Source organism: Amyelois transitella, chromosome 5 (assembly GCF_032362555.1).
Source record: "Amyelois transitella isolate CPQ chromosome 5, ilAmyTran1.1, whole genome shotgun sequence".
Lineage (NCBI taxonomy): Eukaryota > Metazoa > Arthropoda > Insecta > Lepidoptera > Pyralidae > Amyelois > Amyelois transitella.
The window spans coordinates 9,050,363-9,067,637 of record NC_083508.1 but is presented as its reverse complement, the minus strand read 5'-3'; the positions used below and the strand labels follow the sequence as shown (position 1 = coordinate 9,067,637).

Sequence of the window (17,275 nt, the reverse complement as noted above, 5' to 3'; positions counted from 1 at the left end):
CCCAACATTCCGGGAAGAAGCACGGCTTTTACACGAAGCAATTCCTATCTAACGTCCGCAACATTTACAAGGAAATGCAACCCATATTCCATCATGGTCACACTTACAATTGCATGTGCAGGTTTCTGAATGAAATATTCGATACCTACTGCGGCCGAACTGTTTTCTTAGTTACGTTATTACATTACTTTGATTGCCAACCAATGCTGATCATAATGAGAAAACCTGTATGAACTATGTTGGGTCATAAGGTCGACTATGTGGCATATAATTACTAGTACCTAAGTACTTCTTACTTTTTTTAGGATTTTCTGTGCCAGAATTGTTTTGTTTGTGTAAAAAAAAGAAAGAAAAATTACTCGTAAGTAAATTTTTGTCGTAATAAAACGCACAAAATGCAAAATATATATTTAATATCACAATTCATACATGTGGGATAAACATGCAGTTTATTGTTATAAGTTAGTACATCAAGACATCATACCGTGTTCAGTGGTCAAGATATTAGATATTAAATAATCTTAAAAGTCAACCCTGAAGGCTTCTATTCATATTTTACAATTATTTGACATTTTTGATGACCTTATTACTGGTATCTAACATTTGCCGAAGTGTCATGTCCACCTTTTGTCATAAAAATACTGATATTACAAAACATTACATATATAGGTACATCTAAATACATTATTTACATAGGTACCTACCTACCTATAACAAAAGTAAGTTAGCTCTAAAGTGAGTATTCTTGTTTTTAAGATATTATATGCACTTTCTCAAATAGGCACATAAGCCCCGTCCCAAATTTTGAACTAGAATAAAAAATATCATATTATTCAAAAGAGCCATTAAAAGAAATGTGAACTGACTATAAAAAAAGAAAATTGATAATAAAAAATTAAATAAATATCGCCCTTATAAATTAGAATTCTAAACATTCTCAACTATTCATTCAACATTTAATAAAATAAAATCGACGTAAGGGCATCTCACTCGCACACGCCTCAATCCATAATCTCGGGCGAGACAGAGGAGAGGCGATGATACCGCTATCCATTAATACTCATGTCTTCTTCTTCTCCTATCTGTAGAATTGCCTTCTGGATCATGCGCTTGAGTCTCTTTCTTGATTCGTCTGATCGTAGCGTCCTTAGTTCTGATGCCACGAAGTCACCGAATATCTAAAAGATTAATGGTAATTACCTATAAGAGCGTTAGTGGTCGAACGGTAAGGTGCCCTTATAAAAAAGCATGATGCACAGATTCAAATCTTACCGCGGCCATGTAAGAACTAGTGACTATAATTTCTAAAATATATACGTACTTTAGTTTGATTGCTAACCGATAAGGAAAAACATGGTGAGGAAATTAGCACATTCGGTCAACTGGTTAAATAGCCAATGTTGCGCAGGTCAGACTTACTTACTAGAACTTACACAATCCAAGATCATAGTCAAAGGCGTACCCCAGGGTTCTTATCTACGATTTTTTTTAATTTTTAACTGGGAGATAACTGTTAGTAAATGGTGTCTATGTTTCATAAATGTTTTATTTAGGTAATAGTTTCAGAAAGAAGGGGAAACTCTTTATGATCTGAACTGACCTGGCACTCGTCTGCATTAATTCCTGGTCTCAACCTCGGCGTGGGTTCCTCAGGCCACATCATGGGGTGAGCGCTGGGTGGCAACGGAGGCGGTGCTGAAGCTGCTACCCTCAAAGTGGGCCTTTTTGCTGGCGAGGAAGATTCTTTGGCAGTTGAGTTCGCTCTGGCCGCAACACCGAACTCCACTTCTTCATCAGCTTGGAACTCCGCCAACTGAGAAGAATAAATAAATTATTTAATTGATGTAGTCTTTCAGACAAAGGCGTAACTAGACATGTGAGGATTTAAACGGAACTATCGTCAGCATGAAAACGAAGGTGAAGTGTTGAAGACTGAATAAGCATTGGAAAACACTGGAATACATATTTTTTAATTTGGAATAAAGATTTTTACTTTGCAAAGGATACAAAAGTTATAAACTATTCAATTATATCAAGTTACAAAGAAAAATAAATTAGCACTTATTTAAATAATCTGATGCGTGGTTAATCTTGTATAGTACATATGTATACCAGATAAGGCATTTAGTGCACGCAAATATGTAATATTATAAACATATCTTGACTATAAACAAAAATATTGCTTTAGGTATTCTTTTTTGATAAATAAACAAGCATATCTGGAGGCCATGTTACTACCACGGACATCTCCAAAATGAATAAAAGCTAGTAAAAAAATAACTTCAAAATTAATTTCAAATTCAATCCATATGTTATACCAATGAATTTTCCGTTATAAAAGTGTCACTCAGAGATTCGTCTTCAAGCTTTACAAAAAGTCTGGTCTCAATTTCTTCTTCTGAAGGTATATCACCGGCATCGCCATTATCGCTATCACTCTCTGTATTATAATTTTGGTTATTTCTTTTATTATTTCTCCTTTTCCTATTGTATTCCCTCCATTTCTTCCTTTTCAACCTCTGCGCCTCCGGAGACAATTCTTTGATAGACCTTATCAGTTTTAACTCCTTTTTTCTCAGGTATTTCTGCCTTTCTTTTATTCTCTGAAGCTCATACTTATGTGGGTCTTCTTTAATAGCCGCATATCGTTTCCTTTCTTGAAGCCGTTTCTTTAGCAGTCTCTGTTCATTGTTGTCTTTGCTTTTCCGCGGCATTTTATATGATCTGTGAATATTTTAAAAATTTTAAATATAAAAAGAAAATATTTCGTAGTTCTGCAAGCAAATTTCTAACAGAAAAGGTAGCACAAATAAGCTTAAGAAAGCAACTAACAAAACGATGTAGAAAAAATAGTACAGTTTAATAAAGGTAATCAGGTAGGTAACAAAATACCTACTATACCTATGCAAATTATAATATTAATTTTAAAATGTTTTAAAATAATCATGCAAGGGATCATTTTCTAACGCTCATACCTATTACCTTACAATAAAATTTAATCATAGTATTAGTAGATATACCCAGTGTCTCTTAAAAACTTGATTCTTAGAAGAAGTATCTTACTACTATGTCAAAATACACATATCTCACATTTTAATCCCAGATAAGACCAGATTAAGACAGAGCCAAAGTTAACAGTCTCGGAAAAACACAGATAACTACAAACACCTATATACCTAGACGTAAATAAATATTAATAATAAAATCCTAACTTTAAACGCATATTTCTCCACATTAGTTTTTTATCATTGCCCATGACGTATTCTTATCTTAGTATTCCAGCTAGAATGTGATGTAAACAATTTATCAAGCCAAACGTAGCGGAACTGAGTAATAGAGCTGACATAATCCAAGCAAAAATTCTTTTAAAATTCCCATAACAGATCAAGTTAATTAAACTAAACAACAATAAGTATAAAAGTACGTTATGAAATTATAATAAATATAATAATATAATACATACCTTACTACCCGCAGTCAATTTTTTCTGGACGAAAAAAGTTTTCAAAACAAAATAAACGTGCTCTCCGCGTGGCTTGTTCAAGCGTTACTGACACTCAAATACCAGGGGAACAGGTATTAACTAACACTGCCAACATAATTCTTGAATTCCGAATGTTTTTTTTTTTCACCTTTTCACCCTTTTTTAATAATGTTGCTATTACTACAAGATATTATATTGCCCTACATAATTTAGTTAACTCTTGTTTAGCCCTAGTAAAGTCCTAGTCACTATCATTAAGTTAGTCAGTCCTCGTCGTGTCCCAAGAAAATTGCCTATCAAAACATTCATTTCATTGTGTTTCTAACACAACATAACTGGCCGTTCGGAAGTTGTTAAAAACATATGACGCACCGCAAGATTAACTCCGTCGACACTGTCCAGGGGGTCGGCAGAGGGCGCTCGCAGCAGGAACGAGAGCGCGTCGAAGTACTCCCACCCGCTTCCTCCTCCCGATGACAGCTCCCCACCCCCGCTCAGAGACGTCATTTGCCGCCTTTTTATTTTCCGCAACTCATTATTAAACTGTGATCTTAAATTGTGTATCTTCCTACTTATCTCTTCGGCTGTAGTCGCAAACATGCTAGCCAAATACTCATGCTTCTCTTGCCTCGCTAACCTGTCCCTGTTCAACGGATGTTTCACATCCCACAACTCCTTACATTCTTTTTCCATCGTTTCAATAAGTTTCAAAGTATTTTCAGATGTCCAAATAGATTTAGGTTCCTTTCTATTAGTTTCCATCTCGTTATCTGAATCTACTTCTATTTTTGGCCAATACATTTCGCATGAATTTGAATTGGAATCCATTTCGATAAATATTTTACGTTACACTGTCAAAGCCGCTCTAGCGAGACTGCGGGGCAGGGGCAGAGAGCGATAAAACCGGTGTCTAGCGGACGGGACGGCAACCGCGCGCAAATTACCCAGTATAGAAACGGAACGTTGCGGTTTCGTGCACATAAAACAGTTGTTGCGTTGGCGCGCTAACTTCAAGGCGCTAAAAAGTATAAAGAGGTGAAACCATAATCACATTAACTCTGATTAACAGGGCTCGATGTACGAAGGTCTTCTGTGGAATGATTTACATGACTTAAAGATGAGATATATTATTATAATATTAGTAAATTTATTAGTATTTGAATCTCAATTCTATCTTAAAGCCAAATAGCTGAACGTGGCCTATCAGTATTTACAAGACTGTTGGCTCTGTCTAACCCGCTAGGGATATAGACGTGATTATATGTATGTATGCATGTATGTATTGGTAAATTTTATTGTATAAGAAGTTATTATGTTTGTAAATTCTTTAAAGAAGGAAAATGTGAGTGATGATGATAAATACTTTTTTATAAGAACTGACTGAACAAGTGAAGTGACAGATCAAGGATTGACAGAATTCAGATCAATAAAAATGGACATAGAATACAAAAAACCAAATTACATGTCTTTTAATTAATATTACATGGCAAGAGTATAAAAAATAAAAATAAAATTTACCTTTTTCACTTATTTATAATAATTTCACTATTAAAAACTTATTTTGTACGGTCCCTCCAATTTTTTTCTACTTTTCGAAGGGTTTTCTATAAAAAATACTTACTTAGTATAAAGTACAGTTTAATTATATAAGTAGGTATTGTTTTAAAAAACGTGGAGCATCTTCATATAAATTAAGTGGTAAACTTTACAAGCATCCAATTAAGTTACAAATGAATACGCGCCGCTTGTGTGGGCCAGCGACATAAACAATTTTAGGGCTGTCACTCATAAAAAACTTGGTTTTAACAACCCGTAATCTGACTTGAGATTTTTTATTTCCAAACTACTTAAGTATGCATTTTTCATTATCAATATTTCAGGAATGGGTGAAGCGGACAATTGAAATACAAGATTGCTGCTGGTCAGAATGAGGTAATTTCAAAATATTTCCTAAATGTACAACACATCTAGGCAAACAAATGAAAGTAAGTACTTTGAATAATGAAAAAAGATTCTCTGAAGTAATAGATTAAAAAAAGATATTTGGAGTCATATTCCCATATATCATACGAATATTTGTTTATAATTTTGTACCGTTTAGGTAGAACGTCGCAGCTAAGAGTAGTGAGAGATAATTTAAAAATCCATAGAATAACTTCAAACTTTATTAGGACTAGTTTCACAATCTTTAAAGAGTGGGTAGGTTATAGACACGGGATCCGAGGTATCACGAGGTACCTGCCGCCAGAGCGTAGCAAGCTTAACTTGGTGAGCACTGGAGTAATCCAAAGGCGAAGGCTTATATAGGGCTCCCAGGCTGTGAGGGGCGCAGGTAAGACTGCGGAGGCACGACGTCACAAGTTATTTAAAAAAATGACTTTATTCGTTTCAGTGGCAACCCTACTATTTTACGATGACATTGTTATTATATAGACCTCACACGTCCACAAGTTCCAGACAAAAAGGTTTTATCATTTTTATTTTAGGAATGTGTTCGTTTCAACTTTTCGTACTTACTTTTAGTAGTATTTATACGACAGATTTATTAAAATTCTTTCTCTTTAGATGCAGTAGTTTTCTTAGGTTAAATTTCGGCAAAAGTCGTTAAAGATTGATTTGCAAGCGTTTGTAGTTTGTAAGCAGATTTATTACAAAGTAGTTCATCATCATTATCATTCAGTATTATTTCCAAAATTTCATTGATTTCAAAAAGTTTTTGGCAAAGTGGAGAGATCACCTACTCAAATTCCAAATCGAATGTGTGATCGTAAGAAATGGCTCACACTCACACGTCAAAATTATTCTCAGAGGTACGAACTCAAAGCTAAATGAAAAGAAATCCGTGTGAAATATGGCAGACGGTTGCTCAATTATAGCCATTAAGCTTAAAAAATTGAATTGCCACCCCAAGGGCCGCGGTCTTTTAAAAAATGTTTTCCGCTTTCCCAGCCAGTCATTTACAGGCAATTTTATTTAAGGTCGTACCACATTAGAACTACGCGACACGGGAGCTAGCAACTGCCTGATTAAGCGCCCCGGGTTAAGGTGTCTGAATTAAAAGAGCAATTTACGGGGAGGCGCAGGTTCACCATAGGTTCAAAAATTCTATCACTAGTAGATTTCCGTGCACTTGCACACCCTGGCAGAGAAACAAGGAGAGTGTGGAGGGAAAGGTCGGAGTGGCAAGACCTAGATGAATGTATCTTGATTGAAATTAAGGCCGTCCTGTTAAAGGGTCAGGTCAAAAGTACCCGAAACCGCCGAGCTTGCATGAAGAGAGTTATGAATGTGGATGAAGCGAAGGAACTATGCAGAGATCGTGGCAAGTGGAAAGAGGTAGTCTCTGCCTACCCCTCCGGGAAAGCGGCGCGATTTTATGTTTGTATGTATGCACACCCTGGCCACAGCTCTTCGCATGAAGATAGTACTGGCAGGAATCACGGGGAAGTGATTAACGTGTATGGATGGACGATGCGATTTGAAAGTGATATAAAACTGTCCTGTGCACAGTTTTGTGGATGTATATTGTGTGCCACAGATTTAAAAATAAAATCATTGCAGTCATTATCTTTTGATGGTGGCAAGTATAAAAATGGAGTGCCTGCCTACCCCTCCGGGAAAAAGGCGTGTTATGGCGTGTATTGGCGTTTATGTATGTCTAGTACACACAAACATGTGATGTCCGCACTTATCGCCCACAATACTGAACGACTAGGCGTTATTGGTTGCGTGAGGGATACGTCTAGTGAGCTGCGACCTTTTCTCGACCCAATTAAAACAGAAATAGGAAAGGCACAGAAATTAAGGAAGCTGAAGTTATGGCTGATCATTAGTAGAAACTGATTAGAATCGCAACTCAAATGGACATGAAATTGAAAATCAATATTAATATCCGTATAGGATAGGGTAAACACATACTGCTATGGTTGCATGTGGAGGTCAGCTGGGAGTCGCCTCGTGTAAAAACCCGATCACCCAATCCAGGATCTATGGTCAAAGGCAGAGCCCTGGCCAGCGGAATTAGTATGGCTCACGATGACTATTAGGCTAATTACATACATAATTATGTATGATCACGCCTATATCCCTTGCGGAGTAAACTAATTTCCAAATTCTAAATCACAAAGCTTATCTATATTATAAAAAATTCTCTCAATATATATACTTATATAACATTAGATTCAAATTTGAAATGGCATGCTCACATTTTAAAACTTTCTAAAAGGCTTAGTTCTGCAGCATACGCTATTCGTCGTATTAGGCATTTGACGGATGTGGCAACTGCTAAGCTAGTATATTTTAGTTATTTTCATAGTTTAATGTCATATGGTCTACTGCTTTGGGGATCAGCAGCAGACATACAAACTATTTTCATTTTACAAAAAAGGGCAATTCGATATATCTACGGTCTTAAACGTAGAGATTCCCTTAGAGATTTTTTCAAAAACCTAAATATTTTAACTTTGCCCTCCCAATACATATTCGATAACATCATGCATGTTAGGAAAAACTTAGACTCTTTCAAAAAAGTAGGTGAATGTACTAGTAGATCACTGCGGAACAATTACAAGTTGTCGATCCCAGCACATCGGCTGGCTAAGGTAGGGAAATCATTTCTGATTAATTGTATAAGATTTTATAATAAATTACCAAAAAGTGTTCTTGAAATGAATGATAGAAAATTCAAACAGTATATTAAAGTTGAGCTTTGTAGGAAAGCCTATTACAGCACGGATGATTATATTAATGATAAACATGTGTGGCCCGAGCTGGACATAATGGCCTCTTAAATGCTTGTGTATTTTTGACATGATCTTGACATAATTTGTACAGTATGTACATATTTTATTTTATATTTATTTTATTTGACGAAATATTCGTATTGACATACCTAATCAGTTCTACATTCATACATGTTTTTTAATGTAGACAATGTGCATTCGTCCACGATTTAGATTTAAGAGATCTATATTTGTAAATTGACGTCCTATGAAAATGCTGCAGTGTAGTTTGTTCCGCCGCTTCTTCTACACATGCGCTTTGGAAGCGGTAGTAGTTATAATTAGATTTAAGTTATGTGACGTCAATAAGTGATACCTTGTATCCAATTTTGAAAATAAATCTATTCTATTCTATTCTATACTTATATATATTGAGTGAATGTTTTTATTAATTTTATTTACTTAGAAATATATTTCAGAAATAACTTTCATTCCAATTTCGATCAGGCAAAGGAAACTTTCGTATTTCCTAATGTTTGCAGCCATACATTAATTAAAATCGCCAAGCCGACTGGCGTCGACGCTGGATGTCAGGGGGCGACGGATTAATATCAAAATAATGAGACCGACGACGACGCCCCGCCCTTCGAGAGTACCGATAGCAAATTTTTGAATGAAAAAAAAAGCAACATGTCTATAGCCTAAGTTACTTAGGTATCCGTTTATACTCGTAGTATATATTTAATTTGTTGTTACGTTTTATCTTGTTTTTGCGTAAGTTAATTCCGTAATAAAGTTTGACGTTTAGGGTTATATAGCCAAAGGGTAAAATGCAGTTATTATGAGACTCCACTGCGCGTCGTTAACCTGTGTGTGTCTTATGACCCCTGCGTACTACTCCTACGTAAAAGTTAAGTGTAGGTTATATTCCTAATAACAATAATAACCCCTTAAAACGTTCGTGTACCGACTAATATTTCCGACAATCTCAATAAAAAAGATGACCCCTGTATTGCCCCCTGGCTTCTGTTAAGCGTTCCCCATATCGATTTTTTGGCAATATCTTTCCAGCACACGTATTGATCATGTCTCTTTTATCTGTACTTTTTTGCTGCCATTACTTTGCTATCTCTCGAGACAGCACTCGACGCGGGGCGCGAACCGGAATAAAATGTCGTTTGCTCCTGATTAACGGGTTTTTGAGGGTACCTGCATATTGAGGGTCTATAGATGATTTACAACGTGATTTTTTGCACCTGGATCAATGAGGTGTCGGTGATTTGGGATCAAAATTAGTAGCTATCCAAATTTGATGATTTGTATTCAATTACATAAATTGTTACGACAAATGGTAATGGAGTTAATACGAGTAATAAGGGATTATAAATTTATCATTAAGTTTTGATCGAATAAACTTTTAAGATAAGGGATCACTTTTTTAAGTTATTGTGTTTTGAATTAAAAACTTTAGGTTAATACAGGTATAGGAAAAATTGAGATGAACAGACCAAAAGAAAACAGCAACCAACTATCTATCCTTGTGTACCCGAAAAGACAAGACTAGAATGGCTATCTATCAATAGTGAAAAGACTTGGAAAAACCCTTCTTAGATAAACTAATTTTTTTATGTCTTCAATTTAAGTATACTTATACCTTCTTAAGTGAAACGATAAAATTGTCTCGTATGTATTGAGATGTGTGCAAAATTTTCTGCCGAATACTGTAGAATGTAGAATAAGTACCTACTTATATACTCATATACATTCATAAACTAAGACTAAGTAAATATAAACATTTTTTTATTTTCAAAGCTTTTAGGGGAGATATATTTGATAGATTTGATGCTCACACTTGACTTGGCATCAGGAGGGGGTGCGATGCGCAGCTGATGGATTATAAATTACACTTTTATCGAGTCCTAGCCGTCACATCACCAATCTTATGAATACACCGAGATCTAAGCATAATTCTTTTAAAATCGAGTTGTTTCAAGTTGAAATCGACGATTTGTATGAAGAGAATATACGAATGTGGATGAAGCAAAAGAAGTATGCAGGGATCGTGGCAAGTGAAAAGATGTAGACTTTATCTACCCTTCTGGGAAAGAGGCGTGATTTTATGAATGTATGTCGCTTCAAAGGGTTGAAGGCTTGCATCGCCTGATGATGCCCGGATGAAGGAGCCCGTGGTGAGCCTTTGTTCATAATTCTGGATCGGGTAAGGCAGGTTTTAACGCAAAGCGAAAACCATATGACCTTGGCAATTTTTGCAGAGGAACCTTACCCATATTAAATCATGGTGAAAACGGCATAAGATTTTTGCACCGATTCATTAAGACGATTTTAGACATCCAGGAAGTAAGTTATGGAGTGGCCCGGTACTTATAATTACCGGGAATACCTAAGTACCGGGAACTAAACGCCATTAAAGTACATGGTAAAAATGGTCTTTTAATATTTCTGTTACCTATTACTGAAAAGATCGAGTATTTACTCGTAAATGCACTTATACAATTGAGTATTATATTATTTGATTAATAAAAATATCATGAAAATAACTTATTCTTCAACTTATTCTTCTAACGTATTCTTCATTAAGTATTCGATATGATTTTTATTATACTAAAACAAACTGTTAATTCATACTATTAACATTTTATCACATTATAAAGCTATCGATAATGAAACATTAAGTAACGTAACAACACTAGTTTCAAAACTTGGCCGAGTGTGTTGGCACATGAGAGATGGCGCTAGTTGTTTCAAGGGAAGGGCTTTTTATTTAAGTAATCCATTTATTATTACATTGTGCGGCAATAATGCATTTCCACGCTACGACTATGTATAGAAAGAAACATACTACATAATTCAAAACATTATAAGTGACTAAGTGTTCAGTAGTGAAACACCATTTTTACGATAACAAGGTATTCTTTCATAGTTTTTAAAAACTAGCCTTTATCATATCAACATATCAACGTCCAATGACATCAATAACGAGAACATTCCAGCCTGTTATTAAGTAATGAGTTTCCTACCCAGCTCCGATATACTCAATGTTTATAGCAGAACACCGTTCATAAAATTGATGCCGCATACCCGTCGATCCAGACTTGCCAGTAACCCCGGGAACGGAGCCAACTGCAGCAAAAAACAATCTCGAAATATATTTTAATACCAAGCGGTGACGGCTCAAAGGCGGATTTATCACACGCCCTCTCTCATTGCCTCACCGATGCTTGCACTAAAAACAACCTATTTATAACACCACACACGGATTAACAACCTTATTTCTGTAGAACTATAGTTAATATTAGAATGAATCGAGCAACTAATACGTCGTTCGAAATCAAACACGCGAGGCTAGTAATCATTCGATGTCCGATTTCATTTGGTCTTATAGCACAGTTAAGTTATTGGTTTTTAGACTTAGTTTTCAAGAGAATAGAGTTGGTAATGTATTTTTAGATGTTTGTGGTAGTGTTGTGGAAAAATGTACACGTTTTGTCTGGAAGTCTGATAATGAATTGGCGTCAGAGGAACAAGTTCTGGCGATTCGCGTCGGGAACGGAAACTGGTATTGTAAAAGTGCCAGGGACGTGTCGTTAACGAGATGTTTTATCGATGGCTTTTAATAATTCATTAAGATAACACGTCGTGGAATATCACTGTCGCTATGAATTGTTAATCGTAAAATTTGCCTGTTAAATTTGGTACTTCATCTGTAGTAGGATCGAAAATAAAAGACTAAATACTTATTAGCAGGGCTTGTTAACGTTACCAAATTGACATTAAAAGTAACGGTAAATAACGTTATGTTCAAAAGGTTGTTGACTGATACCGTTATAGGCGTGGTATCGGTAATGTAATTTTATAACGATATGAAATTACGTTATATATCATTACCAATAAACGTCAAGAATAGTGATACCAATTAACTTTATAAATAACGTTACCAATTAATCTGTTCTGTTTTATAAAATATAGCTAAAGTTTGTCTGTCGCAACGCAACTGTACGATACATGACACGATTAGAAGTGTTGACGTCATTAAATCAATCAGGAACGTTATATGAATTTACCGGTAGGGCAGAGCGGGGTCACTTGACCATGATTTTGTTTAAATCAGGATAGGGTCCATTCAAAAAATAAATGAAAAAAGATTTATACTTAAATCAGTCATTTATTTATTTAAGCATATAATAAGAACAAAAAACTTTGGCAAATCCGTATTTTACTGTACTAAAAATATTTTACAATAAAAAAAGGCGTATGGCTCAATAGACCCCACAGGCGGGGCTAATTGAACCACCTGAAGGGGTCACTTGAGCCTATGAGTATACAACACTTTAAACATAATTAAATATTTGACACATGAAAACATAAACGTAACAAAACTTCTGAGATCCCTTATAACTATTTAAAATAATCATCTAAATCAAATAAAAAGCTTACTAGCTTAGTCAGTGTCGCAGTTCATGCAAACATAAATTGCACTAGCACTAGAAGTGCACTTAATGTGAGCCCATTCTTGGCAATCTGTGCATTGTACCCACTCTTCTCCAGGAATACTCCTCTGAAATACCTGGAAAGCGTTTTTCTGTCGATATTGTTATCTTTAGCCGACTTTCTTATGCTCTTCCCATTGATAACTTCATCTACAGCTCGTTTTAACAAATCTTTACTGTTATTAGCACGATCAGTTTTTCTTTTATAAGTTCGCATCCTGAAATAAATATAATATTTGATGTTTAAGCGTAGCAGTGCTATCAAACATCGAAACAAAAGTTAGGTGTCACTTTTGTTTCGATGTTTGATAGCACTGACCATGGTTCATTTGACCCCGTCTGTTTTGACTCAAGTGACCCCTTCCCCGAATAATTTGTAATTAGCTAAAATGCTAAAAAACCGTTGCAAGTAGGGTAACTTTGAAATCATAATCGTTAACAGTAATTATTAATACTGCAAAATACACTTACTTGATTGCCAGATAATAATATTTGTGACATTAAATCAAAATCCAGTGGAGCGATGTTTTTTTACTTTTGGCGCAAAATCTGCAACAAAGCGCACTCTCACCCATACCAAACGCCGGCCGGCGACTAAAAAAACGGTGGTTCCATTCCCTCACCTCCCCGCTTCCCCTTATAATTCTCTTTCGTATTTATCACGCACCGTGTTGGTGGTACTAAGGGTGGCTCGGTAGACCCCGCGTCTCAACTGACCCCGCTCTGCCCTAAGTTAAAAAAAAAATTAACGTTAAACAATCTTAACTATACCTCTTACCGTTAATTTTAATGGTAACGTTATATAAGTATAACGGTAAATGAAGTCGAAAATATCGTTACCCAGAATAACGGTACTTAATTTATAACGGTAACCCTGTTTAACAGTAATAATAAAACCAATTTTTTTTACGGTAATTAAAGCCCTGAATATAAATAAAAAGAGAAATTAGGAGAGACGATATACTTAGATATTGCGTAGAATAAAGATATTAATAACTTAAAACCAGTTGCAATATAAAAGATAATGGAACTAGGAATAATGAGTAAAAGATGAAAATAAATTAGTAAGCCACCACCATCACTAGTTTGACAAACTGGCATCTAATACCATTCAAAACAATTGCTTACATAATTTATGTCTAATTATATTATAAGATGCAACAACCTAATATGTTGTTGCGATGAAAAAGTAATTTTTATTATAATATCGATAAAATAATTTTATACCCAACACTATTGCCTATTGACTTCTCGTTATGCTCTGATTGAAGAGTATTTTTATTCAATAGCTGTTTATATGATTTAAAGACGTGATCATAGACAGTTTTTGTATTGTTATAATGGGCACTGTGAAAAATTTCAAACTATATTACAGGTACTTACCTCTCAAAACACCAAATTTTAAATTATGCAAACCACAAAGATTTTTAATTTAATTTTAATAAAATAAATAAAATTTAATTTTAATAGAAATTTTTGCGCGTGAGTTGCACTCTCCGGTTTCGCGAATCCAATTACTTCAGAATATCTATTCCAATTATTAGTCCGGGCACGACGTCTCGCGGTCTCGCCAGGATATCTTCCGCATGCCCCGTCTATCTGAGTTAATTGAATAAGTAAAGTCGTCCTAAACCCGAACGAAATCGTGGGCAAAACAAGTAATGAATAAATTATAAGATCGAGTGAATCGTAAAAACAAATCCCGTCTACCCTGAAACACTAACCACAAATAGAGTTCAATTTACGAGGTGCGTGCATAATTTATTCAAAGGAAAAACTCCGAGATGCCGTGAAATTGAAGAACCGTGGGTTTCGATGCGGAAAAATGTAAGTTTGTTTGGTATCAAGGGAGTAGGATTGTAGAATAAATAACAGGACATCAATTTTTTACTACCAACATTATTTAGGACAAAATAAGTACCTACTTATGGTATAATATCTAGCATACTTTGGACACCGCGAAATTTTAATCAACTCTATCAACGACTTAGGTAACCTTATTTGGACATTTCATTGCTCTCCTCGCCAAAACGAACGATATTTATGTAGATTGTACTTTCGTTAGTAATGTTGTGATTATACTAATAATTCAATTAAGGGCCGGATAACTTTGAAATCCAAATCTTCCTTTTATCGCACAAATTTTAGTATTGTGCCGTGTGGTTCCCGGCACCAATAAGAAAAAGAATAGGACCACTCCATCTCTTTCCCGTGGATGTCGTAAAAGGCGACTAAGGGGTAGGCTTATAAACTTGGGATTCTTCTTTTAGGCGATGGGCTAGCAACCTGTCACTATTTGAATCTCAATCCTATCTTAAAACCAAATAGCTGAACGTGGCCTATCAGTCTTTACAAGACTGTAGGCTCTGTCAACCCCGCAAGGGATATAGACGTGATTATATGTATGTAATTTTAGTATTGTGTCTCCCTTTCTTTTCTCCAGATTTCTGTGATAAATTATTATTTTAATTATGTTAGTACTTTTAAAATAGCATCCATTGTCGTCAAGCTATTCTATTGAATCCTAGAAGACGCCCGCTGCTCTTCACTCGTAAAATGAAAAATACCTTTTACCACTGGAATTTCGGGAAATCCCCTTTTAGTACATCCCTATACCGTATAAGGATCCTACGTGTTAAGCTTCAAGTCTAAGCAGTTTGGGTTGTGTCTCGTCTGTCAGGCAGTCGATATAAACGGATGAGTTAAGAAATGACATTTCAACGCACAACCCTAACTTAGCGATCCAGACATTTTAAATTTAGTATGTACTAGAGGCCGCCGGCGACTTCGTCCGCATGGAAACCCTATCAATCCCGCGGGAACTCTGGGATAAAAAGTAGCCTATGTGTTATTCTGGGTCTTCAGCTAACTACATACCAAATTTCATGGTAATCGGTTCAGTAGTTTTTGCGTGAAAGAGTAACAAACATCCATACAAACTTTCGCCTTTATAATAGTAGTAGGATTTAGGTTCCTTTGGGATCAAGATGAGCCCCTAAGACAGGATTTTTCGAAATATTCGCGGGTACAGCAATGAGCGTGTTGTTTTTGTTTCACGCGACTAGGGCGTTCTCTAGTTTGAAATAAAGTTAGTTTTATTTTTTTTATTTGCACACATAAAATCACACCTCTTTCCTGAAGGGGTAGGCAGAGACTACATAATTCCACTAAGGTACGCCGATCTCTTCTTACTTCTTTCGTTTCATCCCCATTCCTTAGTCTCTTCATCTGTTTGTGACAGAGCCAACATTCTCATAAAGACTTTAATACATTCAGCTGTATGGCTTGATGATGGAATTGTAATTCAAATACTCAATGAATGTTGTGATGTGAAAGAAGATGTAGTAACAGGAATAGAAGATGGATTGGTCATGTGGAGAGGATGAATGAAAACAGGTTGACTAAGCAGATATACAAGGAGAGTGTGGAGGGAAAAGGCGGAGTGGGAGGCCTAGACGAAAGTTTCTTGGTCAAATTAAGTGCATCCTGGCAAAGGGTCAGGTCAAGAGTAACCGAAAGATGTAGTCTCTACCCGTCCGGGAAAAAGGCGTAATTTTATGTAATGTACGACAGGTTGCTGGCCCATTCCCTGAAAGAAGATAATTAATTTCCTAAGATGTAGCCTATCCCTTAGTTTGAGTGGTACTTTTCTAAAGTGCGTACGCAGCACGGTATTTCTAATAAATTTGAAAAATTCCATCATTAGAAAGGACATCATCCAACCCCCTTTTCCAAGTAGAATAGTAAGTTATAACAAACAACATGCAGCGAAAAAAAGCAAAACAAATGAAAATAAAATTGTTACTATCTAGGCCGGGACCCTAAAAGGGTTGAATGGGTCCCAGGGGCCCTTGGGAGATCGGTCCGGGCAAATGTGTTATGGTTACTACGCAATTATGCCAGACATAATCCGCTTTTGTGTGGGTAATACTATTTTTGTACCCTTGTTGAAATAAAGAGTGTTATAAATTTTACGAGTACTTATGATGATAAATTGTTTGACAAATCTATTCATTCGATATACATACATGCATATGGTCACGTCCATATCCCTTGCGGGGTAGACAGAGCCAACAGTCTTGAAAAGACTGAATGGCCACGTTCAGCTATTTGGCTTAATGATATAATTGAGATTCAAATAGTGACAGGTTACTAACCCATCGCCTAAAAAAGAATCCCAAGTTTGTGAGCGTATCCCTTAGTCGTCTTTTACGACATCCATGAGAAAGAGATGGAGTGGTTCTATTCTTTTTTTCTTCAAAAAAAATTGCACTTTCATCCGATATGTTAAATCTTAAACTTGTATAAGACTTAGTTAATTTTTAAGTAAGAGCGTTAGAGAACAATGACATACGTCCTTTCACAAAATTCTGCCTGTAAACGCTTTCACGGCTAAACTGCTAGATAGTAATTCATAAAATTAAGAAAAATGATAGTGAAAGACATCGAGGTAAAACATACCTAGGCTAAAAGTTGCAAGCTATGTTGCACACTACTAATATTACCTAGGTAAGTTTAGACACTGTTATCATAATGGTAAGAACTTAAGTTTTTAGTTTAAT

At 35.7% G+C, this 17,275-nt stretch overlaps 1 protein-coding gene across 2 annotated transcripts; it reads right to left on the bottom strand.

The window, feature by feature from the left end:
* Positions 1–440: 440 nt before the first annotated feature.
* LOC106134838 (uncharacterized) lies at positions 441–4,343 on the bottom strand. 2 transcript variants are annotated; one of them, XM_013334978.2, is made up of 3 exons: positions 3,857–4,343; positions 1,601–1,813; positions 441–1,178 (listed from the first exon to the last, which is right to left on the bottom strand). In XM_013334978.2, the coding sequence occupies exons 1-3, from the start codon at positions 4,310–4,312 to the stop codon at positions 1,047–1,049; spliced, it is 801 nt and encodes a 266-aa protein (XP_013190432.2). In that variant the 5' UTR covers positions 4,313–4,343; the 3' UTR covers positions 441–1,046. The 2 variants fall into 2 exon arrangements, with proteins under 2 accessions (XP_013190432.2, XP_060810889.1); XM_060954906.1 differs by lacking the exon at positions 3,857–4,343 and adding an exon at positions 2,319–2,962.
* Positions 4,344–17,275: the final 12,932 nt, after the last annotated feature.

Coding starts and splice junctions, on each gene's coding strand:
- LOC106134838 (XM_013334978.2), bottom strand. CDS start 4,312: ATGGATTCCAATTCAAATTCATGCGAAATGTATTGGCCAAAAATAGAA. Junction 1,814..3,856: donor TCGACGGAGTTAATCTTGCG/GTGCGTCATATG, acceptor TATTCTTCTCAG/TTGGCGGAGTTCCAAGCTGA. Junction 1,179..1,600: donor TTAATGCAGACGAGTGCCAG/GTCAGTTCAGAT, acceptor TTAATCTTTTAG/ATATTCGGTGACTTCGTGGC.